This window comes from Archocentrus centrarchus, chromosome 8, assembly GCF_007364275.1.
Source record: "Archocentrus centrarchus isolate MPI-CPG fArcCen1 chromosome 8, fArcCen1, whole genome shotgun sequence".
Taxonomy (NCBI): Eukaryota; Metazoa; Chordata; class Actinopteri; order Cichliformes; family Cichlidae; genus Archocentrus; species Archocentrus centrarchus.
Genome location: NC_044353.1, coordinates 22,623,313 through 22,648,828, shown reverse-complemented (window position 1 = coordinate 22,648,828; position 25,516 = coordinate 22,623,313). Strand labels below are relative to the sequence as shown.

The 25,516-nt window shown below is 41.5% G+C and overlaps 5 protein-coding genes across 5 annotated transcripts; 2 read left to right on the top strand and 3 right to left on the bottom strand.

Annotated features, from left to right (window-relative positions):
- Window positions 1-452: 452 nt before the first annotated feature.
- Window positions 453-4,864, bottom strand: asf1ba (anti-silencing function 1Ba histone chaperone). Its single transcript, XM_030735254.1, has 4 exons — window positions 4,502-4,864; window positions 3,786-3,901; window positions 3,464-3,640; window positions 453-1,195 (listed from the first exon to the last, which is right to left on the bottom strand). The coding sequence occupies exons 1-4, from the start codon at window positions 4,608-4,610 to the stop codon at window positions 1,004-1,006; spliced, it is 594 nt and encodes a 197-aa protein (XP_030591114.1). The 5' UTR covers window positions 4,611-4,864; the 3' UTR covers window positions 453-1,003.
- A 4,209-nt stretch (window positions 4,865-9,073) lies between these two features.
- On the top strand, window positions 9,074-13,006 carry crb3a (crumbs homolog 3a). Its single transcript, XM_030735256.1, has 4 exons — window positions 9,074-9,604; window positions 9,928-10,132; window positions 11,890-11,936; window positions 12,018-13,006. The coding sequence occupies exons 2-4, from the start codon at window positions 9,991-9,993 to the stop codon at window positions 12,225-12,227; spliced, it is 399 nt and encodes a 132-aa protein (XP_030591116.1). The 5' UTR covers window positions 9,074-9,604; window positions 9,928-9,990; the 3' UTR covers window positions 12,228-13,006.
- A 974-nt stretch (window positions 13,007-13,980) lies between these two features.
- Window positions 13,981-16,791, bottom strand: tubb4bl (tubulin, beta 4B class IVb-like). Its single transcript, XM_030734985.1, has 4 exons — window positions 16,598-16,791; window positions 15,709-15,817; window positions 15,448-15,558; window positions 13,981-15,357 (listed from the first exon to the last, which is right to left on the bottom strand). The coding sequence occupies exons 1-4, from the start codon at window positions 16,652-16,654 to the stop codon at window positions 14,300-14,302; spliced, it is 1,335 nt and encodes a 444-aa protein (XP_030590845.1). The 5' UTR covers window positions 16,655-16,791; the 3' UTR covers window positions 13,981-14,299.
- Window positions 16,792-18,325: 1,534 nt separating this feature from the next.
- On the top strand, window positions 18,326-21,577 carry LOC115784895 (zinc-binding protein A33). Its single transcript, XM_030736297.1, has 6 exons — window positions 18,326-18,911; window positions 19,082-19,177; window positions 19,267-19,497; window positions 19,581-19,603; window positions 19,683-19,801; window positions 19,899-21,577. The coding sequence occupies exons 1-6, from the start codon at window positions 18,519-18,521 to the stop codon at window positions 20,435-20,437; spliced, it is 1,401 nt and encodes a 466-aa protein (XP_030592157.1). The 5' UTR covers window positions 18,326-18,518; the 3' UTR covers window positions 20,438-21,577.
- Window positions 21,578-21,803: 226 nt separating this feature from the next.
- On the bottom strand, window positions 21,804-22,769 carry LOC115785175 (G-protein coupled receptor 183-like). The gene has a single exon (XM_030736667.1). It carries the CDS (start codon window positions 22,767-22,769, stop codon window positions 21,804-21,806), a length of 966 nt encoding a protein of 321 aa, XP_030592527.1.
- Window positions 22,770-25,516: the final 2,747 nt, after the last annotated feature.

The following is a 25,516-nucleotide window of genomic DNA, read 5'->3' as shown; positions in this document are numbered from 1 at the left end:
CTACACATTCAATCATTGCATTCATGCGATTCGACTGTCAAACGGCTTCGTCCCGCCTCCCCGACTTGCCAGTAGCCAAAATGCCAGTATTTGTAAGTTTTTTTTTTTGTTGCTGCAAATTAACAGCTGTTTGGATTTATAAGGGAGATTATTTAAAAGAAAATATATCAGACTCGATGTTTTTGCAATAATCCTCATATTTTCAGAGCAATGTTTTCCATAGTCATTTCAGTGGCCTAGCCACCCCCTTTACCCGACCAATCTGTGATTGGGTGTGACGTTAATGCATGCTATTTTTAGTAAAATGTGAAAATATGAGGGGATACACTTATATTTGTGTCACTGAGCTGGCATATGATAAAAGTACACATGCACAATATACTTGAAAACTTGGATAACAATTAGCGACTGAATCCAAGTAATTAGGAGAAACACACTCATACACAGATACATACCAAAAACACTGTTCTTTTATTTGGAACACAAAATTACAAACTGAAAAAAAAAACATGAAGGAAGTGATATAACCCATACAAAACCCCACTGTCAAGCGGGAAAAGGTGTAAGTGCATTTTGAACACAAATATAATGGTAGATTATCAAATTGCAATTTAATTGCCTATTGCTTCAGCGCTGAAATCCTCTTAAATGGTTACAAGTCCCTTCTGCACCAAGAAATGGTGTAAGGTGGATAACTCGACAGCTTTCTGTTACGGTTCAGTTCAGCTTTATCACTTCATAGTTGAGGTTTCCTGCAATATTGCTTTCAACACTGGAAGGAACTATCCATCTATAAATAACACTCATGCCAGTCAGACGCTTATAATTTTCCTTGGAACAAATGCTTGTTTGAAACCCAGGGTGAGAGTTTCAGGAAAATAAAGGGCAGCTATAAGGCAAGGATGTGTGCACATCCATTACTCACACTTGAATGTCCATAGGCATTGTTCAAAAATAAGGTTTCGTGCTGTGAGTCGTCACCTTTTGGGGGCAGGGAGCATCTTTATAAGCAGTCCATAGAATTATCTGGGAGTACTCCCAGAGGTGGGGCCTTGCCAGGGAGACAGGATGGCGGGAGCATGGAGTTTGAAGTGGGATCTACATTTTCAGAGTCTTCCATTCGCTCTGCACACCCTTCCCAGTTTATATGGAATCTGGTAACACGTGGGTTTGATGCTAGAATATTTCTCTGCAGCTGAAAAGGGAACACATAAAAATAAATACTTTGTGTAAGTTTAGGACTACCCATCACAATCTTTGTTTCTAGAATCATTTTGCATCATAATTTAATTAATTAACAGGAAGTTTTCTCTCTCCTAAGTCATTTATATTATATCTGCATGTTCGTGTAAATCAGGGGTCTCAAACTCGCGGTCCGCGGGCTGCATCCAGTCACGCCCCTTACTTCTGGTCCGCGATTTGATGTCAAAAATATGACAATTTGGCCCTTTAAGTTACTTTTTTTGACATTTCTATAACTCCTCTTAATTGGAAGGGAAAGCGAAATGTCAAAAAAGTAACTTAAAGGGTCAAATTGTCATATTTTTGACATCAAATCGCGGACCAGAAGTAGGGGGCGTGACTGGATGCAGCCTGCGGGTTTGAGACCCCTGGTTTAAATAATGTAATTTTTAAGCAACAGTAATATGACATTATTTAATATATAGTTCACTACTGCAATACAAGTGTAACAACAGGGACCAATTTTATATGAACACTTTAAAACCTAAAAGGAAACATAAACTTGTTCTGGCAGCATTTGAAGAGCTATCATCCACCCTGACTACTAAATACTTTTCTATTTTTTCACTCCATGTGCTCTCTAAACTCAAGGCAACAAAGAGTGAACCCAGTGGTACAAATGCATGGAGTGGTATCCCCCCTCCCCCCAAACAGTTAATCACATAAACTCCCACAAGAAACAACAACTTCATAGCTGTAATCAGTGTAATCTGTTCTGATATTTTTTGCGAGTGAAAGGTTTCGTTACAAATGTCAGCCACCTTAAAAATGTGACACATACAATCAAAATCCTTTGTCATAACCACAAATCTCACAGTGGCTTATTACTGAAGGAATAATTACCACGGCTTATAGAACAGTAAAATATCTGCTTAAAAAATTACATAACCCGGGGAATGTGATAATCAAACCACAACTTGCCCAATTAAAGACTTCAACTCCAAGACACCAGCAGGGCACCACACTGCATAATATGTACCTTTCTGTTTTAAAGGTAATAACTGCAAAGTGTATTACATATTTAATTTTCACTTGGATATTTGATTGAGTTTTAGGGTCAATTTTTATAGCAAAATCCAACTGAAAGAATCTATAAACAGAATGTTCTTCAAATTTTAAAATGCCATCACTTGCTACTAAAAATCTGGAGTTAGTCTTGTCACAATCTCAAAAAACGCACATCTCTAGAGCAGCAAGGAAAAGGATAACCCTCATGAGTGCAAAAGAGCTGGAAATTGTGTCCAAACAGGATCTACATGGAAGACTCATTAAAACAAAAAAAAAAAAGCTTACCTGCAAATTTGTCATACAAGTCAGTGTCTGACATATGCAAAGCAACACCTGGATTTGCCAGGAAACAACTGCTGTGGACATATTCATAATGAGCTCTATGCTGGCAGAGACATGTTTGTAGCAGCATTTAATGATAAGAACACGGCTAACCACAGGAGCGAAAAAAATCTGATTTAGGGCCGCTTTGCAGCACAGCAAACATTTCAGAAAAGGAGGAAATAAACTTAGTCAAAATCAACAAAATCTGAATGAAAATGAAGCTGCAATGAGGCCAACCTCTATAAAGCATACCTCAACCTGCCCCAAGACCTCCTTTAAGTAATGCAAGTTGCAGCCTGTTTAACAATCCACTGTTCACTGACTTGGACATTATCCAAACTATATATATACAAAACAAATATCTCACAACTTAAAGTGATCGGCACATGAGCAGGTGAAAACACCTAAATGGAAACAGTACTGATGTAGAACTGCTTGTAAATGTTTGCACAATACATCTGTCTTAAATAGTTTCTATTTTTGGTAATTCAATAAAATAATTGTAAGTGTCCACTACAGCTTGCTGCATTTATTTCTTTCAACTTGACAAAATAATCAAAATGTTGCAATTGGCCAACATCTTCCATGTAACCACGGGAAGGCCTGTCCCACTGCATATTTCACAATGAATGAGGCTTTTCTCACACTGATCCTGATGCTCCAAAGTTTCAACTGTCAACCTAACAGGTCAGTGAAAGTCTGATCCAAAAAGGATAAATCTTAGATATTGAGGTTACTTAAATCCAACTGTGGCTTTTAATTTGACTCCAATCATATCTGTTCACTGGGAACACATCTTTATAGTGTTATTTAAACCAGTAACATAAATATTAGGCACTCACATCAGTATCACATATCAGATGATCTAGAAATCAACCATGAGTCTAACCTGTGTGTAGTCTGGCTTGATCGGAGGATTTTCACGGAGCTCTGGGTCTGTGTATTCATTGTTCACGTAGTAACCGATGCGAATGAACTCCTGGCTACGGTACGTGCAGGTAATCAGCACCACAGTAACACCAACCGCGTCGCTTTCAGGAATCAATCCAGTGTTTGGGGCATCCGCCTAATAAACAAACAAACAAACAAAATGATATTGCTGTTGAGCTTCACTGCCGTTATGTGGTCAGATTAAAGTGTAGGCTCTGTTAAACAGCAATATTCCAAGTCACAAACAGCACCCACGTTCTCTGAGCTTCAACTAATTATACCTGAAACACAAACATGTGTCTCCCAGCAGGTACTGGGCCAACCAAGACAGAGTCGAGGATTTGGTCATACTCTTCGCTCTCCGCTGAGCCGACATAGATGATCTTCCACTCCAGATCTATAAGCAGGAAACAGGAGTTATGCTTCATTAGAAAAATATTATGCTATCCTTGTGCCAAAAAATACATGTATATTTTTTTTAAATGACCCCATTAGACAAATTAATGATCAGCTGAAACACATATTTAGGTTAATATGTAAAATGGCTGCTAATAGTTTAAGAGCTTCTAATAATTATTTTTGATAGTGTACCCTTACAAAGAACCTGTCCACATAAGATAATATGACTACAAAACTAATTATTTTAGATTTTAATCCTACAAATAGATCCAGATTTTTTTTTAGTATTTTTATAGTTTCGCCGAAGTCATTAAAAATACTGCCGGCTAATCAACTTGTTTTTTTTTTCCCCACTAATGGAAATAAGCTTGCTTTGGCGTATTCATAAATGTCCTTGCAGGACCCCGGGATGACTGAGAAGCGTCCACTCTGATGTTGTGACTTTAAGCCATGCTGTTACGTAACTTTAACACTGTCTTCAAGAAACAGTTCAACAAAAAGTAGTTAGCTGTCGGAGCTAATATTGTGTAGCTGTTAGCAGACTCACGTCTTGGCTTCAGACAAGCGATAATGACAGCCGTTATGCAATGGTACCAACCTTCAGCGAGGTCCTCCATGCACTCAAAGGTTATTTCAAACTGAAAGGGGTTTCCAAAAGGACTCGGGTTGTCTAGGACAGCCACATTCAACACCTGTACCTTCGCCATATTTTCTGGAGCGGTAAGAAGGGGCAGTTTCCCGGGGAAACCTTTAAAAGCAACACTCCCGCAAAACAAGCGGTTAACACAATTATTACGGACCACACACCTGTGGGTTTACCCAATGTAACCCTTATTTACAGGACTAACCTCACACTATTCACCAAAACAATATTTCTATGATAATATTTAATAAATCTGGGAATAAATTGCCGCTCTCCCGCCGCTTTGACCGTACTACCCAGGTTTCAACGCGCCTACGGCAAGCTGTACGTGCGTATGATGGAAACAGTGGCGAGGGGCGGCCTCGATCAAAAGGAAGGCAAAGCGCCTCTACTGACCCCTAGTTGCACAATAACAAAAGCCCGGAACCACATTAAACAATATACAGATTGGTTATTACTGTAATCATTTTAACCACAAACAAATAAATCAAGTTAATCAGACTGGAAATATTTATGTAACGTGGCATGAATATCTGATGGACCCACTCAGTGTTGCAGGCAGTTTATTAGTGCTGTTAATGGCTGTAGTGCACCATAAATACTTGGGCAGGGAGGTGATGAAATTATAGAAACTTTATAGAGACACACCCAGTACTGAAGAGTAGTGAATTGCGTGCTATTAAACTGAAAGAAAGATTAACTACATAGGTATTTGCATATCACAATGAATGACGGTAATTGGCGAGATGAAACCCTCATCATGCTCCTTTGAGATTTTACCTCCTACTGTCCTGCTCGGGACTCTCACCACTATTGGTCCTTCATTGTTATCATAAACAGTTCACTGAGTCAAGGTCATGTTCCACATTATTTTAAACATGCTGAAGTAACTCCCCTATTAAAGAAGCCTAACCTTGATACTAGCTGTATTGGCAACTATCGACCTATTTCTAAACTGCCATTCGTCAGTAAATTACTAGAGAAAATTGTAGATAGTCAATTTAGAGCTTCACTATCCAATTTACAGATTCTCGATCCTTTTCAGTCTGGCTTTTGAAGGCAGTACTCCACTGAGTCTGCTCTGTTGAAAGTCTATAATGATGTTTTAATGGCCTCTGATGCAGGGAATTGTTCTGTCATCATTTTACTTGATCTCAGTGCAGCCTTTGATACCACTGATCATAACATTTTGCTTAAGGTTTTGGCTGGTATCTCTGGCTCAGCACTAGACTGGTTTTCTTCTTATTTATCTGATAGGACATTCTCTGTTAGGACCAGCAAATTCACTTCCACCATTGCCTCCCTAAATTGTGGGGTCCCACAGGGTTCAGTCCTGGGTCCATTATTATTTTCTTTTTATATGCTCCCTTTAGCTGGCATCATTCAGTCTTTTAAGGTGATTTCTTACCATTTATATGGTGATGATATTCAGCTGTATATGTCTTTTAAGCCCCAGCAGCTGGATAGGTTGTCCACCCTAGTCCAGTGTTTAACCCGGATCAGTGAGTGGCTCTCCAGTAATTACCTTGTTTCAAATGCCAATAAGACTGAGACTATGATTATAGCTCCTCCTGAGCTATATATAAAAGTCAGTCAGGCTCTTGCCTCTTTTTGTCCCACCGCTAAGTCCAGCATCCATAATCTTGGAGTAATATTTGATTCCTCTTTGAGCTTTGACTCACACGTAAGAGCTCTGTCTCGTTCCTGCTTCTTTCATTTAAGGAACATCTCTAAGTTACGACATATGGTCTCCAAGGCTGATCTGGAAAAAATTATTCATGTATTTGTGTCTTCGTGTTTAGATTATTGCAATGCCCTGTTTACTGGCTTGGACAAATCATCTCTTTCACATCTCCAAGCAATACAAAACGCTGCAGCCAGATTATTAACAAATTCTAGCAAGCAAGCTCACATTACTCCAATTTTACGTTCCTTACATTGGCTCCCAATCGATTTTAGGATTCAATTTAAAATTCTCGTTTTCACATACAGAGCATTAAAGGGCCAGGCTCCAGATTATATTTCCCAGCTTCTCAAAAAATATACTGCTTCTCGCTGTCTTCATTCGCAGGCTCAGAATTTGTTAGTTGTTACCCGCACACGACTAAAGACTAGTTGGGACAGAGCCTTTCAGTCAGTGGCACCAAGGCTGTGGAACAGTCTACCCCTACATCTACGCTCAGCTGACTCTGTGGATTCTTTTAAAAAGCAGTTAAAAACTTTCCTTTTTAAAAAGGCCTTCTATTGAGAAATTTTAATGAATTTTTAGTTTTAGCTATTATGGTGTTTAATTATTTTTAGCTTTACATTATTGGTTTTTAGATATTATGGTGTTTATTTACTGTCTGTTTTTGTGTGTTTTCTGCATGTACAGCGCTTTGTGACTAGTGTCTGTGAAAAGCGCTAAATAAATAAAATTTACTTTCTTGCTTACTTACTTACTAGTGATTCAAGTGTATTTGAAACCCCTTGGACCACAAAGAAAATACAAAATCCAGCTATGTTTACAAAAACACATCCAGTTATAGCAATCTGTGCCTGTGAAAAGCCCGGGAAGATTGTTTAAAGGACAAGTTTATGGCCATGGGGAAGCTGTGGTTTCAGCTCACCAGTGAAAAATATTTGGCTCCAGTTTTTATGGTTTGAATTTGAACTTGTAAAACCTGAATTAATGAGATGCAGCCAGAAGCACTAATTATTGCTATTTATTTGCATTTTTTTTTTAAATAAGCTGTTGCACGCTATTTTAGAAGGTGAGACAGGGCCATGTTTACCACTGTACAGTGTCCCCTCTTTTTCTAAAAACAGTTCATAAACATCTGGGAACTGAGGTGACCAGTTGCTGGACTTTTAAGAGAGGAATACTGTCCCATTCTTGTCTGATATAGCTCCAAATGTTTTCAGCTGGTGAAAGATCTTTTTCCAAGAATAATTTCTTTCTCTTTTTTTCCCCCTTCTTTTAGCTTGGGTTCAGAGAAGCATTTTTGGATGATGTTCACATATGGCCCTGCGACAGACTGGCGAACTGTCCAGGGTGTATCCTGCCTTTCCCCCCTATGGCAGCTAGGATAGGCTCCAGCCCCCAAATCAATGCATTTGCTAGGCATGTAGAAGTTCAAAGGTGATTTAGGTGACTTTGAACGTGGCATTCTTGTTGGTGCCAGCTTCGGAGTATTTCAGAAACTGCTGGTCTACTGGAATTTTCCCACAAAACCATCTCTAGGGTTTACAGAGAATGATCCAAAAAAGAGAAAATATCCAGTGAGCAGCAGTTCTCTGGGAGAAAATGCCTTGTTAATGTCAGAGATCAGAGGCGAAACCAAGAGTAACTAAAATGACCACTTGTCATAAAAACACATTGAACCTTGAGACCTATGGGCTACAGCAGCAGAAGATCACATTGGGTGCTACACCTGTCAGCTAGGAACAGGAAACTGAGGTTACAACTCACTCAGCCTCACCAAAATTGAACAATAGAAGACTGGAAAGATGCTGTCTGCGGAGACATTTGGATGGCTCAGAATGTGTAAAAAACATGAAAGCATTGTATCAACGGCTCAGCCTGCTGCTGCTGGTGTAATGGTTTGGGGGATATTTTCTTTGCACACTTTGAGCCCCTTAGTACCAGCTGAGGTTCATTTAAACACCACAGTCTACCCGAGTATTGCTGCTGGCTATGTCCACCTCTTTATCACCACATCTTCTGATGGCTGCTTCCAGCAGGATAACACACCATGTCCCAAAGCGCAGATCATGCCAAACTGCTTGCTTGAACATGACAGTCAGTTCACTGTACACAGTCACCAGATATTAATCCAATAGAGCACCTTTGGGATGTGGTGGAATGAGCTGAATCTGTGCCACAAAGAATTAAGGTAGTTCTGAAGGCAAAACTCAAGGGGGTCCAACCCTGTTCTAGCAAAGTGTGTCTAATAAGGTGGCTGGTGAGTGTATGTGCATTATGAATAGACAGTTAGGGTAATGTCAGTAGCTAACTTTCTCAGGCCTAATCAGTCCTTTGCCTAATAGATAAAACACTATGAATCATATGGCAGCTGCAACTGTGATCACTGAACGTTGTATTACTGAAACAGAACAGATATCAGGCTGCATACAAAATAGCAAGGGGCACCTCCTCGGTGTGACTCACTGCCGTACTATAAGAGTGATTTTCCACAGCAGGCCTGTGCTTTTCAAAAATGCTTCAGTGCTTTTACAGACTGTCCACATGAAACTCTGACCAGCACAGATTAGGCCCAAAGCAGACTACATTTTCTCTGCCCCTCTCAGTCTGAGAAGGGGAGATTAGGTGAGGATTAGAGCCCACTGGACCAGCTGGCCTCGAAATTCATCCTTAAAATATCTCAGGAATGCTGAGATCCTTTCTCCTGACGGGAATCATGAAACCTGATGGAGGCGCTATTTCATGCCAAGGCCATCAGCAGGTTGCTGCTGTAGGTAAGAGCTGGGCAGGCGGAAAGCTGCAGTCAGATTTAAGCATTTAAGACAAACCTGCTATCTTAATCTTTCTTTCTTTCTTTTTATTTTTAATCGAGTGCACTTTATAGGAAGGATCGGTAAATAAATATTATGGCACAAATGTGATTAAGAGCTTTTGGGCCTCATGGTGATGTTTTAAGAGATGGGGACAGGAGAAATCGGCTCTGTTCAGCTTCAATAAACTGCGCTTTTATTCGACTTTGTACAAAGGAGGATCTGTTCGCCCCGCTGCAGGTAGATAACTGCGCTCAGGTATTGTAACACGAAACTCAACCACGTGACCAATGGCGAAGTGAGGAGTAGACGGAAAAAAAAAAAAAAAAAAAAAGCTTTACATGAAAGACTTGCTGATAGGACAGCCGAGGATGTAGTCCAGTGCTTCAGGTGGGCTTGTTCTGGTAGAAGAGGGCCGAGGATGTTACCTGTGCTTTTCGCCGCACTCACATTTGTTGCGGTTTCATTTTTGACAAGGTGAGGCGGAAGCAGTTCACTTCGTGAGGAATCAACCTGTTCTCGTTTTGTCTCGACTATCTGGAAGCAGTCGGATGACGGGCGTTTGTAAGTTTTTGAAAAACAAGAATCACTTTAGAGCAGATTATCCTCTGATAATAATGATACAGCAAATGATGTGTGTGAGAAGGTTTTAATGCTAGAGCTCTGTTCTGATTCACACCAGTAAAAAACAAACAAACAAACCAAACAAAAAAGACATTTCTAGCGCTCTGCGCAAGTTTAATGGTGATTCAACATCAGGCTGTATGTGACTCAGTAGTTGTGGTGTTGTCTGCCTGACTCAGCTTGAGATTAAAGCAGTCTATCACTGTCTGAGTGAACTCTAGAGGATATTTGCCTTTGCATTGCTGATAGTTGTGTGTCTTTAGCTGTTCAAAGTGAGGCAGTAAATCCTCACAGCGACTGTCTGTGAATGAAATGGACCCAAGCTGATGCACCCGCTGTACCAGTCTGCCGCCATTTGGCCCTGCTGGTCACGGGGAGAGATGGCAGCGCGCCTGGATGTGCTGGCCATACCTGGAGCTGTGGTTGGGAGTGTTTTACTGCTGGTACTGAGCAGTAATCCTGCGTGGGGTGAGTTAGAAGCCTTCCTCAGCACTCCCATACAAATAAGCCAGCGTTTAGACCACACCTGTACACAAGCGCACATAGAAAAACCATTGCATCCTGGGATGACACATAGGAAAGCTTGTGAAACATGCAGGGGCATGTGAGCACTGCCTGATAACATGAGACTAAGATAAGAATTTACAAGAGTAGGAGGAATATATACAAAGCAATTCTGAAAAATGTTTCATTTGTAGCGATCATTTTGAAATCATTTTGACTATTATTTTAAAACTGAACATCACCTGACCTGCTGAAGTGGAGAGGGACTGGACAAAACTCAGCATCTGTGATGGGTGTAGTCCTGGGGGGGGGCATTAGTGCACACTGTGTGATACCTGTTAAATCATTTGGAGCATAATGACCTGACTAATATGACAAAGGAAGCCCTGAACTGTTGAACAACTGAGATCTTATATCAAACATGAATCGTTCTCCTCAATTCCCAAACACTTAAACTGGTAACAGTGGGAAACATGCCCCTGTTCCACCTTTTTTAAAACATGCTGTTGGTGTTAAATTCAACATATATATGTATATGTGTGTAATATAGACAGATAGATACTGTACACAACACTTAGATTTCTCAGTTTGTCACTGAATGCTACTTTAAGTTGTGACCATGGCTGCCCCATTTGTAACTTCTGTTATCAAGTCATACCTTTGTCCTTGGGAAGTTTACTGTTTACCCAAGTGAATGATTGACTCTGAAACCCCAGGAGGGTTTAAGTTTCCAAAACAAAACTTTCTCATTGACATAATTCTTTGAATGCTGAACACGCACACACACACACACACACACACAAATAGATTTCTCTTTCTCATTTCAAACCAGCGTTGTGTTTGACTCAGTTAATTGTCGCTGCGGTACACGGGGCATTCCTGAGCTTCTCCTCCTCTCTGGCCGCTCTCCTGGTTAAGAAGCTCCAGCGGGGGCTTCGTGATGTAACTGAGTAATCACATGGCTGGTCATGGATGAAATGGTTGGTGCTGATTGGTGGGATATTTGGAATGCTTGCGAGTATCAGGTGCTTTGAAAGTGCACGAGGTTAAAAGTAACTTCTGCTGTACTGTGTGTTCCTCTCATTTGCGCTCTGTTTAGCCTGTGTACAAGGCTAGATAAAATCATGTTAATGCTCCACGAAGAAAGGATTCATTTTTGTTGTGCCAGTTTTAAAGGTTGTTTTTTTTTTTTTTTTTTTTTTTTTTTTTTTTTTTTTCCACACACCCCTTTTAGCCATTATCATGTGCTGTGACACTCATGTCTCAGTGATTCACAAATATTTTTTCCACTTTGTTAAGCAGTTAGGTTTTAAAAATTTGTCTGCGTATGAATTCTTGTGTTAAACACTTTGTTTCGATATGAAACATAGTCTTAATTACTTCTTGCTGAGAGTTAGCTGTGAAGCTTTACTTATATGGGTACTTCCAAAAGTCTCCTCCAGTTTCCAAGAAACTGATCAAACAAACACACAGATTTCAGACGTGTTACTTCAGGTGTTGGATGCATACACACACTCACACGTGCTTGCAAGTAGTGAACTGGTTACTTAAAAAGTTAAATTGCTCTAGCCAATTAAAATAATAGATCTTAGAATAATTTGAGTATTTAAATAAATCAGTAACCTAACAGCTCACCAGCAGACAGCAGTGCTGCAGTAGTTGCACAAATAAGGCTGAAAATATCAGATTCAACGTTCCTGATGTTTCTGCGTTTTTCACAGGGAATTCGACCCTTTCTGTAAATAGCAGCCAAAGCAGTAACACTACGGTAAGTAAAAAACCTCTATCATGATCAGTAAATAGCATTTGCATTGTCATTAGACATTGTTAACTATTTTTCTGTTTGCAGGGACCCAACATCGCAGCCATTGTGGCCCCTACAGTCACCCTGGGAGTGCTGGCCTTAGTCTCGGCTTTTCTTGTCTGGCTGTTCTGTGTGGTGAAAAAGAAGAGGCAGACCGAAGGGACGTACAGACCCAGCGCTGAGGAGCAGTCTGGTGTACGCAGCGTCACCGCGCCAGATGCACTAAAATTACCAAAGGAGGAAAGACTCATTTGAGGTTTTGTGGAAAATCCTGTAAGGACGCAGGCTGCAAACGCGCCCCTGCGAGATGAGGCTCTCGGCTTTGGGCTGACTACTGGGAGAAAGCTCTCTCCAGTTTAAGAGAGGACAAAGAGAGTTCTTTGAAACCATATAACATAATGCGTTTTCTTGCTGCTCCATTTCAACAAGCACCGAATTGTTCCTGCTCGGTAATCTGAAGAGAAGCACCTGAAGGGATCTTCTTGTGGCTTCTAAGAACAAACGAACATTTCAAGGAGGTTTAAATGTTTATTCTGCACAAGTGAAAAGAAGAGCTACAGTATTTTATCACCGCTAATGATTTTAGTTTCCTTAAGTTACAATTACTTGTTTCATTTGATCTGACTAAAATTTCAGTGGCAAACTTTATGCTGATCTTGTACCTCAGACTTTTTTTTTTTTTTTTACTCTTTTACTCCAGCACATTTGCAAAGATCTTTCTTTTTTTTAAAAAACCCTATTCAAGAATTTAATCAAACATCTTATCCTAGTCCAAATGATTTTGTGATTTTAGGAAGCTGCCATGTGCTAAAAATCAGGCTATAATTAGAAATCAATAGCAACTGTTTACACTTTACATTTTTTGAGCAATGCTACTAATTTAAAGGCACATTATGGACATTTCACCAGATTGTATGTGTTGCGCATAATTTACTGTAATCAAACAGAGATATTTTAGTCAACAACTTTATTTATGCTTTTGTTAAATAACAAAATATTTGTTTAATATTTGTGTAATTAAACCTTACAAAGCATTTTAAAGTCTCACGCGTCTCCAGGAGGAGCAGGGGAGGTGTTTATGTATGAAATCGCAGTAAAAATAGGGTATGGGGTGCTGGTTTAGCTCACTAAAATAAGTGCAAAATTAGATGGCTAAAAAGTTTAGGCAGTTTTGGAAAAAAAAAAATGCAAAAAAAGTTCCTAACTATTGCATGTATTGGTACACAGAGGCTGGTGATAAAACAGATAAGTGCAGATAAGCATTCCTGGTAACCACAGAGTAAAAAGTTCAGCCCCTCAGTGCACCTGAGAAAAGCACCGGAACACCGGGCTCAGTGTGGAGTGAAAAGTTTATCATCTGTTCGATGCAGTGAAAATTCAAAGGGTCTCGTTTTTGTTGTTTTAATTAGGTCTTTTTGCCTTATTCTCTACACACATGCATGTCCGGGTTTTCAGTGGTTTCTGTATGTAAATGACTCATGGAAATGCGCATCCATGTGATGTCAGCATTACCACTGCAAGGAAGGAAGGTTTCTCACGCACTGGCAGATCATGTTAATTATGAGCTATGAAGAGACTGGACCTTTTGATGAGCCTGACAAGAAGGGAAAACAAGGGATTTATTTAAAAATGTATGAAAATTAGCAACACTCTAGAGGAAATATATTCATATTCTGACACTTTACTCTGGCAAAAGAAGCCTGCCTATAATTTAGCTTATTTCAAATACAGGAAATGTTGTTTTTTTTTTTTTTTTTTTTTAATTTATACAAATAACCCAACTGCACACGCTCAGGAATTTCATATAGAAACTGCTGAAAACATTTTCGCATTGGGAGCTGCGTTTGTTTGATCAAAGGTCTTTCAGATGCTTTGAATTCATGCTGTACTTATTATTATCTATATGCTGAAGAACAGACTTATTAACTAGGACTTTGGTGCTGTAAGGTCAAGAGAAATGTTGGCTCACACGTCGAATGAATCAGTGCAAAACACAGAGGCATTGATGTGGCATTTAAATGAGATTTTATTCGTTCTCCGCTTTCGAGGCTTCACAGTTAAAATCACTTGCTTTTTCACTTCGGCAAGGCAATGACAGGACAGATGTGAGGATGTCAGTAGTTCAGTGCATTCACGACATACAAAAACATTTGAACCAAAAACATCACTAGCACCAGTTAACACCAATGTCTAACACTAGAGCAACAGTGACTGTTCAAGTGTGGCGGACCATTCAATTCATGATGGGGGGTGGGTGTGTGTGAAAAGGATGGAATTAGGGGATGGGCGAGGTGAAGTGGGCTCTTTGAGCCATGTGTGCTGAGGTTTTATGCGACTTCCTCCTCTCCCTCTTCCTCGAACTCGCCCTCCTCAGCGGTGGCGTCCTGGTACTGCTGGTATTCGGACACCAGGTCGTTCATGTTGCTCTCCGCTTCGGTGAACTCCATCTCATCCATACCTTCACCTGTGTACCAATGGAGAAAGGCCTTTCGACGGAACATGGCAGTGAACTGCTCGGAGATGCGCTTGAACAGCTCCTGGATGGCGGTGCTGTTGCCGATGAAAGTGGCGGCCATTTTGAGGCCACGGGGTGGGATGTCACAGACGGCGGTCTTCACGTTGTTTGGGATCCATTCAACGAAGTAGCTGCTGTTCTTGTTCTGCACATTCAGCATCTGCTCATCCACCTCCTTCATGGACATGCGTCCCCTGAAGACTGCAGCCACGGTCAGGTAGCGGCCGTGACGCGGGTCGCAGGCAGCCATCATGTTCTTGGCATCAAACATCTGCTGAGTGAGCTCAGGCACAGACAGTGAGCGGTACTGCTGGCTGCCCCTGCTGGTGAGTGGGGCGAACCCTGGCATGAAGAAGTGCAAGCGGGGGAAGGGCACCATGTTAACAGCTAGTTTGCGGAGATCGGCGTTGAGCTGGCCAGGGAAACGCAGACAGGTGGTCACCCCGCTCATGGTGGCGGACACCAAATGGTTGAGATCTCCGTAGGTTGGAGTGGTGAGTTTGAGTGTGCGGAAACAGATATCATACAGGGCTTCATTGTCAATGCAGTAGGTTTCATCTGTGTTCTCCACCAGCTGGTGGACGGAGAGGGTGGCGTTGTAAGGCTCCACCACGGTGTCGGACACTTTGGGAGAAGGCACCACGCTGAAGGTGTTCATGATGCGATCGGGGTACTCCTCGCGAATCTTGCTTATCAGCAGGGTGCCCATGCCAGAGCCAGTGCCACCACCCAGAGAGTGAGTGAGCTGGAAGCCCTGGAGGCAATCGCAGCTCTCAGCCTCTTTCCTCACTACATCCAGGACGGAGTCCACCAGCTCAGCTCCCTCAGTGTAGTGGCCCTTGGCCCAGTTGTTTCCAGCTCCACTCTGGCCTGTAATCAAAAATATTCTAGTTTATGATGTAGGATGTACAGGAAACGCATAGTAAGGCATACTTGATTAACAAAATTCACCCAGCTCACCAAAGACAAAGTTGTCTGGTCTGAAGATCTGTCCGAAGGGACCAGACCTTACAGAGTCCATCGTTCCAGGCTCCAGATCCACCAGGATGGCTCGGGGAACGTATTTTCCACCTAAACCAGGCAAAAATGGGTGAACAATATAACTCCCTCTAATTTTAAGAGACACACTGCATGTGATGTAAAAAACAGAAATATGTATGCAGATCAGTCTGTACACTAGCAGAGTTCAGTGTGTAGGCTGCAGCTGAATCTGCAACCAACCTGTGGCCTCATTGTAGTAGACGCTGATCCTGTCTAGCTGCAGATCGCTGTCTCCATGGTAGGTACCAGTGGGATCAATGCCATGCTCATCACTGATCACCTCCCAGAACTGAGGGGAAAAAAAAAAACAGGCGTGGAAGAAGAGGAGGGAGAGATGCAAGTTATTTCCAGCTATCTATGTGCTGATATACCTTTATTTAGCATTGCAGGTCAAAAGAGCAGACTATTAGTCTGAAAAGCTGTGGCAGGAGTAATCAAGCAGATGGCAATAATCTGATAAGTAACAAGTGTCTTTGGAGCTATACTGCCAACAAGATTAATTATACTAAAGATAAATCCACGCCAGTGTTAAAATGATAATGCTGCAGTTTGATTCAGTGTAAAGGAAAACACTTTTTCAGCAGCAAGTGGCTTGAAAAGAATCACAGGCAAAAATAGGTCATAAATATGGAGGGGGAGGGGAAGCTGCTCCTTCATCGACAATAAGGTTGCATTACTATTCCGGTCAATCGCTCATACACTTGAATGCAAAATTCGACAGAAAGGTGGAAATATTAATAGCCAATTTTGCATGCAATTATCAAAGCGAAACATCGTTTCTATGTCGCATGAATCGTAGTTTCTCTTGCATAAACCAGTGCACGAATAAATCTTGACCACGGTGTAACCTCTGCACAGAATATCAATGAGCAAATTGTCTGCGGATTGATTTTCTTCTCTCTGCAATGCAATGAGAGTTAAGAAGAAAAAAACAAACTCCGCATTGAGTTTGTTCTAGAGAATTCCTGGTGGATGGATTAGAGTGCTCCTCAGAGTGCCTGCACGGCAGCCGGCACACGTCTCACTGACTGCAAATCCGGAAAGGAGAAAAGAAAACTGAAAGGAATACCTTGGCTCCAATCTGGTTTCCGCACTGACCGGCCTGCAAGTGCACAATTTCGCGCATTTTGGACAGATGGGTAAGAGGATGGTCGAGTAGGAGACGGGAATCTGTGCAGAGGAGATTCACAGGATGATGGCTCCTGCAGTCGATTGTCCGCGATTTTGTTGCACCGCCTCAGAGACCGTCTACTGGGCTGAAACGGTGGTGCAACTTGACGTCATCGCCATGGCAACCAAAGACCGGAGGAGAGAGGGAGGAACCAAAAGCCGTGGAAATGGCGGATAGGATGCGAGGAAGCTCCATCAGTCGTCAATAAGATTCTCGTTAATTCTCACGGACTCAGTGACCCCACATCCAACACGCATCAGAATGATACGTTTTATGTCTGTTATTGGTGCATATTTTTACACTGCCGTAACAGTGTAACCCGCTGAGATTATGTTCATAGGGAGCAACATAAGTCATGCAGCTGCTTGAATGAGAATGACAAAAAACACAAAATGTATCAGCTTGAAATCTGAAGACTATTTGATACTTGACTTGTGAACGCATTATCTTAATATTCCAACATTTCAAGGATTTTTCAGTGCAATGTTGCAACTTAACAAAAAAAAAAAAAGAAAAAAAGCCCAGGATGTGGAGCCTTGGAGGGGCTGCACATCCTGCTTCTCTCCATGATAGCGCTGCTTGACCCATTTCTTTCTGACCCAGAATGGCTTTTACTATGCTTATTTTTACTTTTACCTACAGTAGCTGAATATGTGTTTGCAATGCAATTTATACTTATGGGCTGCAACGGTCACAGGAAAAGCAGACACAGACCAGCCATGAATCTAAAGTCTTACATGTCTGTTGGTTCGAATGAGCAAATATGCGAAGCCTGCGGCCTTCTGAAAATGCACCAACACAAGGCAGTCATTATGGAAGTAAGTTTTTACTGTTAACTTTATGCAGGCTATCATGACTACCCATTTATATATAAAAAATCCTTACATTAAAAATAAAAAAAATACACATATATTAGCTACACCTAAGGCTTCTTACAGAATAAAAATGTCAATGCATTGCGGTGCACCGTCTCTTCAGCCTCAACAAAAGTAGGTTTACAGATTAATACTGGCTGTTTCATCTATTTTTGACTCCTACCTATTTCATATTCTGCCTATCTTCAGTTGCATGCTCTTCTCTTTCTTTCTTCTTGTTTTTTTTTTTTAGAATATAAAAGCAGTCTCTGTTATTATCTTGTATCCAGCACATTAATTTTCGTGAGTCTTGAAATGTGACCTGCTGTTAGCACAAGAACATCTTGTCACTGCTGACAGCTGGCTTAGCCAGTTTGTATCAAAACTCACCAGCTACAACATCTAAGCCGTGCGGTGAATGGAAGTAGGGAGGTTGAAAAACACTGCTACAGTCACTCAGATCACTGATATATGGATTTGGGGGCAGGTTTATTTTTATTTAATTTACTTTTTTTAACCTCCCAGTGTCTAAGTATACTATTACCTGCTAAATTAGACAAGGTAAAGATAAATGTTTGCTGGTGCCTTGGGCTCTCAATGCTAAAACAGTCACATCCTGAATGATTGCATTCCAGACTTGCTCTGAGTTAGCAGCCGGCCTCAACTATTCTCCAACAACTGGCCAATAGGGCTTTATTTCCTGCTTCCCAGCTATGTTACATGCAGGTTTTTTTTTTTTTTCCACGCTGCTACATAATTCGAGTTACTCCCACAGTAGTCATGCACAGGAAAAACAAGACCATTTGCTACTTCATGACAGGAACAATAGATAAGCAGCCTGTACACTTTAAGGCTTTCTGGGAACGAGTTGTTGCTGTTTACAGTGGAGTCATTAAGGACTTAAACTCGAGGACTTGTAGTTTGGATTTGTGGATTTATTCTAGATACGCGACAAGCTCTTGGCCATGTCATTCCCAGAAGAGGATCTTACATGCCCAGTGTGCTGTGACATTTTCACAGACCCCGTTCTGCTGCCGTGTAGTCACAGCTTCTGCAGGGGCTGTCTGAAGCACTGCTGGGACACGGGCATACGCGAGTGTCCAGTTTGCAGGAAAAAAGCCACGAAGTACAATCCTACATCCAACTTGGCTCTTAAAAATGTCTGTGAGGCTGTTGTTCAGGTCAGGAGGCAGAGTTCAGTGGAGTTGGAAGACAAGATGAACTGCATTCTGCATGGGGAGAAGCTGAAACTCTTCTGCCTCGTTGACAAGCAGCCCATCTGCGTGGTGTGTCAGTCTTCCAAACTGCACAAGACCCACGACTGTTCGCCCATACAAGAGGCATTGCTGGACTGCAAGGTGAGGCAAATGAACTTCCAAGTTTGTTTTTAAGGTAACACCTAATGGTGGAATGCTGCTCCACAAGTCAGTCCTGAATGTGATGGACCCTTTGATGGATTAATAAAGTATTTAAAGTTCTTATGACATTAAATTTAGTCTCTGCTGACTGAGGCCTGCTTTACTTACAGGACGAACTTGCTTTATCCCTCAAGAGCCTGCAAGAAAAGCTGGACAGCCTCAGAAGAATTAACATGGCCTCCACTAACACACTGAAGTACATCAAGGTAGCCTGTAAGAAGCTGACAGATATTTCATATTTGTTAGGAATAAAATGCCCGACCTATTTAAACAGTCTGTGCCAATCTCCTCTCAGGGTCAAACCCTGGCAACACAAAAAATGATCAAGAGCCAGTTTGAGCAGCTGCATCAAGTCCTCTACCACGAGGAGTCGGCTAGATTAGCAGCTGTGAAAAAAGAGGAAGAAGAAAAGACTGCAGGGATGAAGGAGAAAATTAGAGAAATTTCAGCCGAGGTGACGTGCCTGACAGAGACCATCGCCCTCATACAGGAACAGCTGAAAGAAGATGATATGGTTTTGTTGAAGGTTTGTATTGTACCATTTTAAGCTGTTTTCCTATTGTTTTCAAAAAGTTTCTGCCTTAACATATTTTTTTTTTTCCTCCCCAGAATTTTAAAGACACTCAATTGCGGTAGGTTGAAGAAACATTCGCTGATTTGATGAATTCACTGTCACATATTCTCAGTATAAGACATCTGTTGTTATCACAGATGTAAAGACATAGTGCTTGGTTCGGACAACATGTCTGGGTTGCTGATTGATGTGACTAAACACCTCTCCAACCTCAAGTACAGAGTCTGGGAAAAAATCCTGGACCATGTTGATTATAGTAAGTATACCTAAATATTATTCTTCATCTTTAGGTATAGAATTGTAGAGTTGGATTTTAATATATTGGTTTTTTTTGTTGGTATATTTCCTTTTAGCGCCCATAACTTTAGATCCAAACACAGCACACCCTTGCCTCATCCTGTCTGACGACCTCACTTCCCTGCACTACTCAAAGCAGCCAAACGCTTGTCCTGACAACCCAGAGCGCTTCCATCTGAGCGCTGAAGTGGTAGGTATGACTGCACTAGGCTCAGGAAGTCACCACTGGGTCGTGGAGACAGGAAGTAATCATGACTGGCTCCTGGGTGTGGCCTCTATGTCTGTACCAAGAAACACGGAGATCTCTGCCAGGCCTGAAAATGGCTTCTGGACTTTATGTTTCCGGGATGGAGGCTTGAGAGCGATGACATCCCCACCCACTCTGCTGACAGTTTCAAGAACACCCAAACAGGTCAAAGTGCAGCTCGATTACAACAAGGGAACGGTGTCCTTTTTTGATGTCACTGACAACACACTCATATATACATTTACACAGTCTTTCACAAAACCTTTATTTCCATATTTTTACACACAGAGCAGTCATCCATTGAGAATAATACCAGAGAGGGTACTTGTCACAAGGTTGCGGCAATAAGTGGATGACTCATTTATTCTATATCAAGCGAGAAAATGTCATCTCAGGATAAAATAAATGCCAAACAGTCATAGTGGGGTGGACTGACCTGCTGCAATGTTACTGCTGAGGCAGCCAGTTTACTGTAGATGAGAATAAAATGTTTCTTCAAGCTTGATATACACTCACCAGACACTTTATTAGGGATACCTTGCAAGTACTGGGGTGGACCCATCCATCCAAATGTCGCAGCAGAAATCAAGACTCATCAGACCCAGTCTGTATGAATTTTAGCTTCAGTTTCCTGTTCTTAACTGACAGGATGACACTTGGTGTGGTCCTCTGCTGCTTCATCTGCTTCAAGGTTCAATGTTTCGTGCTCTTCTGGATACCTCGGTTGTAATGAGTAGTTATTTGAGTTGCTGCTGCCTTCCTATAAGCTCAAAGCAGACGGGCCCATCTCCTCTGATCTCTGGCATCTCTGGCATCAACAGGGCATTTTCGTCCACAGAACTGCGGCTCACTGGATAGTTTCTCTTTTGGGGGCTATTCTCTGTAAACCCTAGAGATGGTTGTGTGGGAAAATCGTAGTGTCATGCCCTAACTTCACAGATTAACAGTTTCTGAAATACTCAGACCAGCCCTGTCTGGCACCAACAACCATGCCACAGTCAACGTCACTTAAATCACCTTTCTTTCCCATTCTGATGCTCGCTTTGAACTTCAGCAGGTCATCTTGACCATGTCTACATGTCTAAATGCATTGAGTTGCTGCCATGTGACTGGCTGATGAGATGTTTGCTTTGACAAACAGTTGAACACGTGTATCTAACAAAATGGGCAGTGAGTGTATTTACGTCTAATGTCTGAAGCTGGGTAGCTTAGCACAAAGCTGGAAACACCTATCGTGGTTTTGTCTAAAAAGCAAAAACAATAAAATCCTCAGCACAGTTGACTTTTATATTGTGTTAATTAAGTTAGTCCAGAAGTGTTGGGTTATTTGGTGAGGGTTTTTTTTTTTTCAGTAATGACAACATTATTATGTTGAACAGGTATGTGGAGAATGTAAGCAAATAATAAATTGGTAAATTGGTCTGGGTATGAGAAAATTTATTGATGTACTTTTTCCACATGATGGCGCCAAACACAAGCAAATAATTCACATGCGCTTTGTAGAAATCTATCCACCTAATAAAACATGAAATTAAAGTGGTTACAGTTTTAACATTATCTACTCGTTGAGCCATTATTGATTTGTTTTTTTTTCCCTTGATACAGATTTCTTTCACTGACTATGAGTAAAAAAATGCATTTAAATGACATAGATTAATTTAAAAGATAAATTGGGGAAAAAAACATGTGCTTTGTATTTTTAGATACTATAAATCTAAGCAGGTGGGTCTTGCACCTTTGGAGTCTGGTTCTTCTCTTGAGTGAAACAGGAGGAGATCTTTTTAATGCAGGCATCAGAGAGGAAAGGCACCTTCTCTAGACGGGACAAGTAGACAATTGGCTGAATCGTGCTGCTGATGTTCAGAAAGGCAAAGCCTGCGGGCTGCACATAGCAGCGAAACACATCAGGGGAATAGTGGTCCTCAAATGGAAACATAACAACAAGTGGCAGGTAGTTGAACACAATGATACAAAGGATAGAGAGCACCGTCTTGAAGGCCTTCTTCTTCAAGGGGTGCATTTCATCTTTTCCTGCACCAGTGGACTTCTTCAAGGCCCTCAGGATGCTTGCATTACACACCAACATCCATGCAAATGCTGCCAGTATCTCACCAGTGAATATTTTCTCAAAGTTGGGGAGCCCTCCCACCATCTTGGCTGCCGAGTAGGCAAAGGTGAGGCAGAGCACCAGCACTGCGAGGCCTAACCTGTACTTGAAGTGTTTAAGTTGCCCAAACACAATCGGAAGGAGCACAGCCACAAAGCGATCTAGGCAGATGCAGGAGAGGAACAACGGGCCACTGGTATCTTTCACACCATAGGAGAACTTACGGGCCGACCACACCTCTTTGCGCTGCCAGAGGTATAAATTAAAGAAGGCCAGGGGGGTCATCGCACCAAAGTAGGCATCCATAAAGGCCAAGCAGCCCAAAAATATGTCTGAAGTGGAGGGCTCTTTGCGATTGTGAATAAGAATAACAATGACGAGTAAGTTGGATGGGATACCCACGATTACGTTGATGGACTGGACAGCCAGATCAAAGAGAACAGCCTCTATCATATTTTCACACCCATCAAACACACTGAAGGGTTTCACTGTGGCATTCATGAATGCTGTGGTGTTGAGGGGAAGTTGGGTCGGCATGGATGTCGAGCTGAGTGATGAGACGTTTGTGTCCATGTTTGTGATACCACCAAAACCAGAGCTCTGATGGGAAAGGAATAAGAAGAATTATTTAGCTTTTTCTGACCAATCACAAGCACAGCAAACTCCAAGTGGGGCAATTAAAGGCACAAATTTATTAAAGTGTTATGATTTCTTTTACATCGGTAAAGCTACAGCCTGTCTGTTAATTAGAATCCTTGTTTCTGATCTGCAGAGATGTTTCTTATGAGTTGAGATAAAGTGGCTCCAGAGATTGTTCCCAGACAGTAAAAACATGTCACAAACACCGTCAGGGCTTCTCCTCAGGCTGTTATCCTGTTATTGTGTCTGTGCGGACTCTCCTCTGGGAAACGTGACTCCCTGTAGGAACATCTAACTCACTTAAGAGAGTCATTCTAAAAGCACCACCCTTTCACAGGAGGATAAAAAGGGCAGCAGTTGCTAAATTAAAATGGAAAAGGTCATATTCTGCTCAAAGACAACTGCTTAAGATTATTTTAAGTAATGTCAGTGGGAATTTGGCCATTTCTTGGAGCTCTTAAAAGCCCATTTCTGGCATTTAGCTCTTCCTTAAGCTAATTTCCAAAAAAGAAGGATGTTAACCTGGAGAATGAATTTTATTAAAGGTGGACTGATGAAATAAAAACTGAAGTCAGACATGGAGCAAACGATTATGAGCCATAAGCTTAGGTTCTCTGTCTTTGGGCCCTACAAGGAGACCACATGCGGATGTTTCTTCTGCAGTTTTTGGTAAATATCAGGTTTTGTTATGGGCTTTGGGAATCTTTCTAGCAGCTCCGAGTCAGGCTTATTTGAACAATGAGAAAGTGCAAGAGTTTTCAAATGGAGTACATCTGTGCTACCTCCAGTAATGGACTAATAAAGCCAGAAGCTGTGACTGTTCCTTGCCATCAAGGGAACTGCTATGCTTTAATATGGACCTTTCCCCACCTCGGCGCCTCAGTGGATGTTGTTTCTGACCTGCTTCTGCTGGAAGCTCAGCCTCAGGCCACACACGCTCCTGTGGGACTAATCACGCAGGAGTGACGTTCTTTCCAAAGATGCTCATCCTTGGAAATGTCAGACCTAATCAATTGTATTTTTCTTTGGAGGAAAATGAAGATCTAAAGATCTGAATGATCTTAACATTAAAAAGAGATGATTTTTGCTCGCTGCAATTAAGTGCCTGCAGTAGTGTTTGAAAGCATCGGCTGTTCACTGTTTAAGTTGAATATTCGGAGCACCGATACTATAATTAACCAGAAATGTTCTTTTTTTAAATCTCAGACTTACTCTTTGCAGCTTTCAGATTGAGATGCTCATACATGTTTTTTAAATAGAAACATACATTTTTACAGCTAAAACACACAGAAACAAGGAAGCAAGGATAAACTAAACCAACGTCTGTTCATCTCTCTCTTTAACAATTTCTTACAAAATAGAAGTAACCACTTACCACTCAAATCTGAATTAGTAGTCAGTTGTTTTAATAATAACAGATTTTAATCAACATGACTTCAAATGGTCTGTCAGCCCTGCTCTTAGTAAGCATATATATATATATATATATATATATATATATATATATAAACTCTTGGATTGATTGAAACCTCTTAAAATAAAACCTATTTACAAAATCTGGTTGACCTTTGCAGCATTTTTATTTGTCTAGATGTTCGACTCACCTGTTTGAAATACCCTCGATGCTGAGTAGTAAGTGTGACGCATTGCGTGTTACGAGCATCCATTTATAAGTTCTCAGAAGTGTCGCGGATTCAACGCCAACCAGGGGAGGTTCTGTTTGACATCACGAGGGACTAACTCTTCAGTAGAAAGTGGGGGAAGCAATCATCACATGTCTGGAGATATGATCAATGAAGGTTTCTGTATTGCGTCGATAGTTTTACACAAGCAGGGAATCTCTGAACGGTGCCAGAGGTTATAGATATGCTTGCCAGTGTCAATTTGCTTGACAGGGAACATCACGGGACCGGTCTGATGATGATCTCTGTTCGCTGGGAGTGATGTGTGCCATCCTTAATCACTGAGCACAAGTGCAGAAGAACATCGGCAGCCAAGAGCAGATGTTAACTGTGTTTGCTGGGTTTTAGTGCATCTGTGTCTTACTCATGCGTCTGAAGAAAACAGTTAGTTTAAGCTACCTCTGGAGTGTTCATCAGTTGTAACAAGTGAAGGTGAAAGAAAGAAAGACATGGTAGGTGCATAAAGCCTGTGTTTGTGTGTGTGTGTGTGTGTGTGTGTGTAAGTTATGAGTCAGGGTGTATTGGGACTGATTGTTTCACAGAGTGGTTTGAGGGTCTGCTAAGTAGAACCCAATGTTCTGTTTCCGTGTGAAGACACGAGGCAAAAATCTCCCACACTGATCCACTGTTGCACTGATGTGCAGCTTACACAAGGGAGTGAGACAGAGAAAGAAAGGAAAGGGGTGTGATTTGTTTGCATTACTTCTTGTTTGTCTAGGGGGGCAGCAGAGGATCATGTTGCCTGTCTGACAAGCAGAGCAGGTTACTGCAAGCAGAACCCGAAGCTTATGCAGACGTGACATGATATTTACATTCTATTAAATTCCCCAGGACAGTCTGAAATCTCTCCTTTCCACTGTCGTATATTATATAAGCCCCCCCACCAACTGAAATGTCTCATTTTTGTCTCAGATTTATAACTTTATGGATCAAACACATTCCCATGGTAGTGAGCTTTAGGATATCTGCACCAACTGCAGATCTATGAATATCGCACTC

Excerpts from the sequence above, each read along its gene's own strand:
- LOC115785175 (XM_030736667.1), bottom strand. The coding sequence starts at position 22,769 with ATGGACACAAACGTCTCATCACTCAGCTCGACATCCATGCCGACCCAA.
- crb3a (XM_030735256.1), top strand. The coding sequence starts at position 9,991 with ATGCACCCGCTGTACCAGTCTGCCGCCATTTGGCCCTGCTGGTCACGG. Across the intron at positions 10,133-11,889 it reads GAGCAGTAATCCTGCGTGGG|GGAATTCGACCCTTTCTGTA; the intron begins GTGAGTTAGAAG and ends CGTTTTTCACAG. Across the intron at positions 11,937-12,017 it reads GCCAAAGCAGTAACACTACG|GGACCCAACATCGCAGCCAT; the intron begins GTAAGTAAAAAA and ends TTCTGTTTGCAG.
- LOC115784895 (XM_030736297.1), top strand. The coding sequence starts at position 18,519 with ATGTCATTCCCAGAAGAGGATCTTACATGCCCAGTGTGCTGTGACATT. Across the intron at positions 19,178-19,266 it reads ACACACTGAAGTACATCAAG|GGTCAAACCCTGGCAACACA; the intron begins GTAGCCTGTAAG and ends ATCTCCTCTCAG. Across the intron at positions 19,604-19,682 it reads TTTAAAGACACTCAATTGCG|ATGTAAAGACATAGTGCTTG; the intron begins GTAGGTTGAAGA and ends TTGTTATCACAG.
- tubb4bl (XM_030734985.1), bottom strand. The coding sequence starts at position 16,654 with ATGCGCGAAATTGTGCACTTGCAGGCCGGTCAGTGCGGAAACCAGATT. Across the intron at positions 15,818-16,597 it reads GAAACCAGATTGGAGCCAAG|TTCTGGGAGGTGATCAGTGA; the intron begins GTATTCCTTTCA and ends TTTTCCCCTCAG. Across the intron at positions 15,559-15,708 it reads CTACTACAATGAGGCCACAG|GTGGAAAATACGTTCCCCGA; the intron begins GTTGGTTGCAGA and ends TGCCTGGTTTAG.
- asf1ba (XM_030735254.1), bottom strand. The coding sequence starts at position 4,610 with ATGGCGAAGGTACAGGTGTTGAATGTGGCTGTCCTAGACAACCCGAGT. Across the intron at positions 3,641-3,785 it reads GACACATGTTTGTGTTTCAG|GCGGATGCCCCAAACACTGG; the intron begins GTATAATTAGTT and ends TTTGTTTATTAG. Across the intron at positions 1,196-3,463 it reads TCAAGCCAGACTACACACAG|CTGCAGAGAAATATTCTAGC; the intron begins GTTAGACTCATG and ends TTCCCTTTTCAG.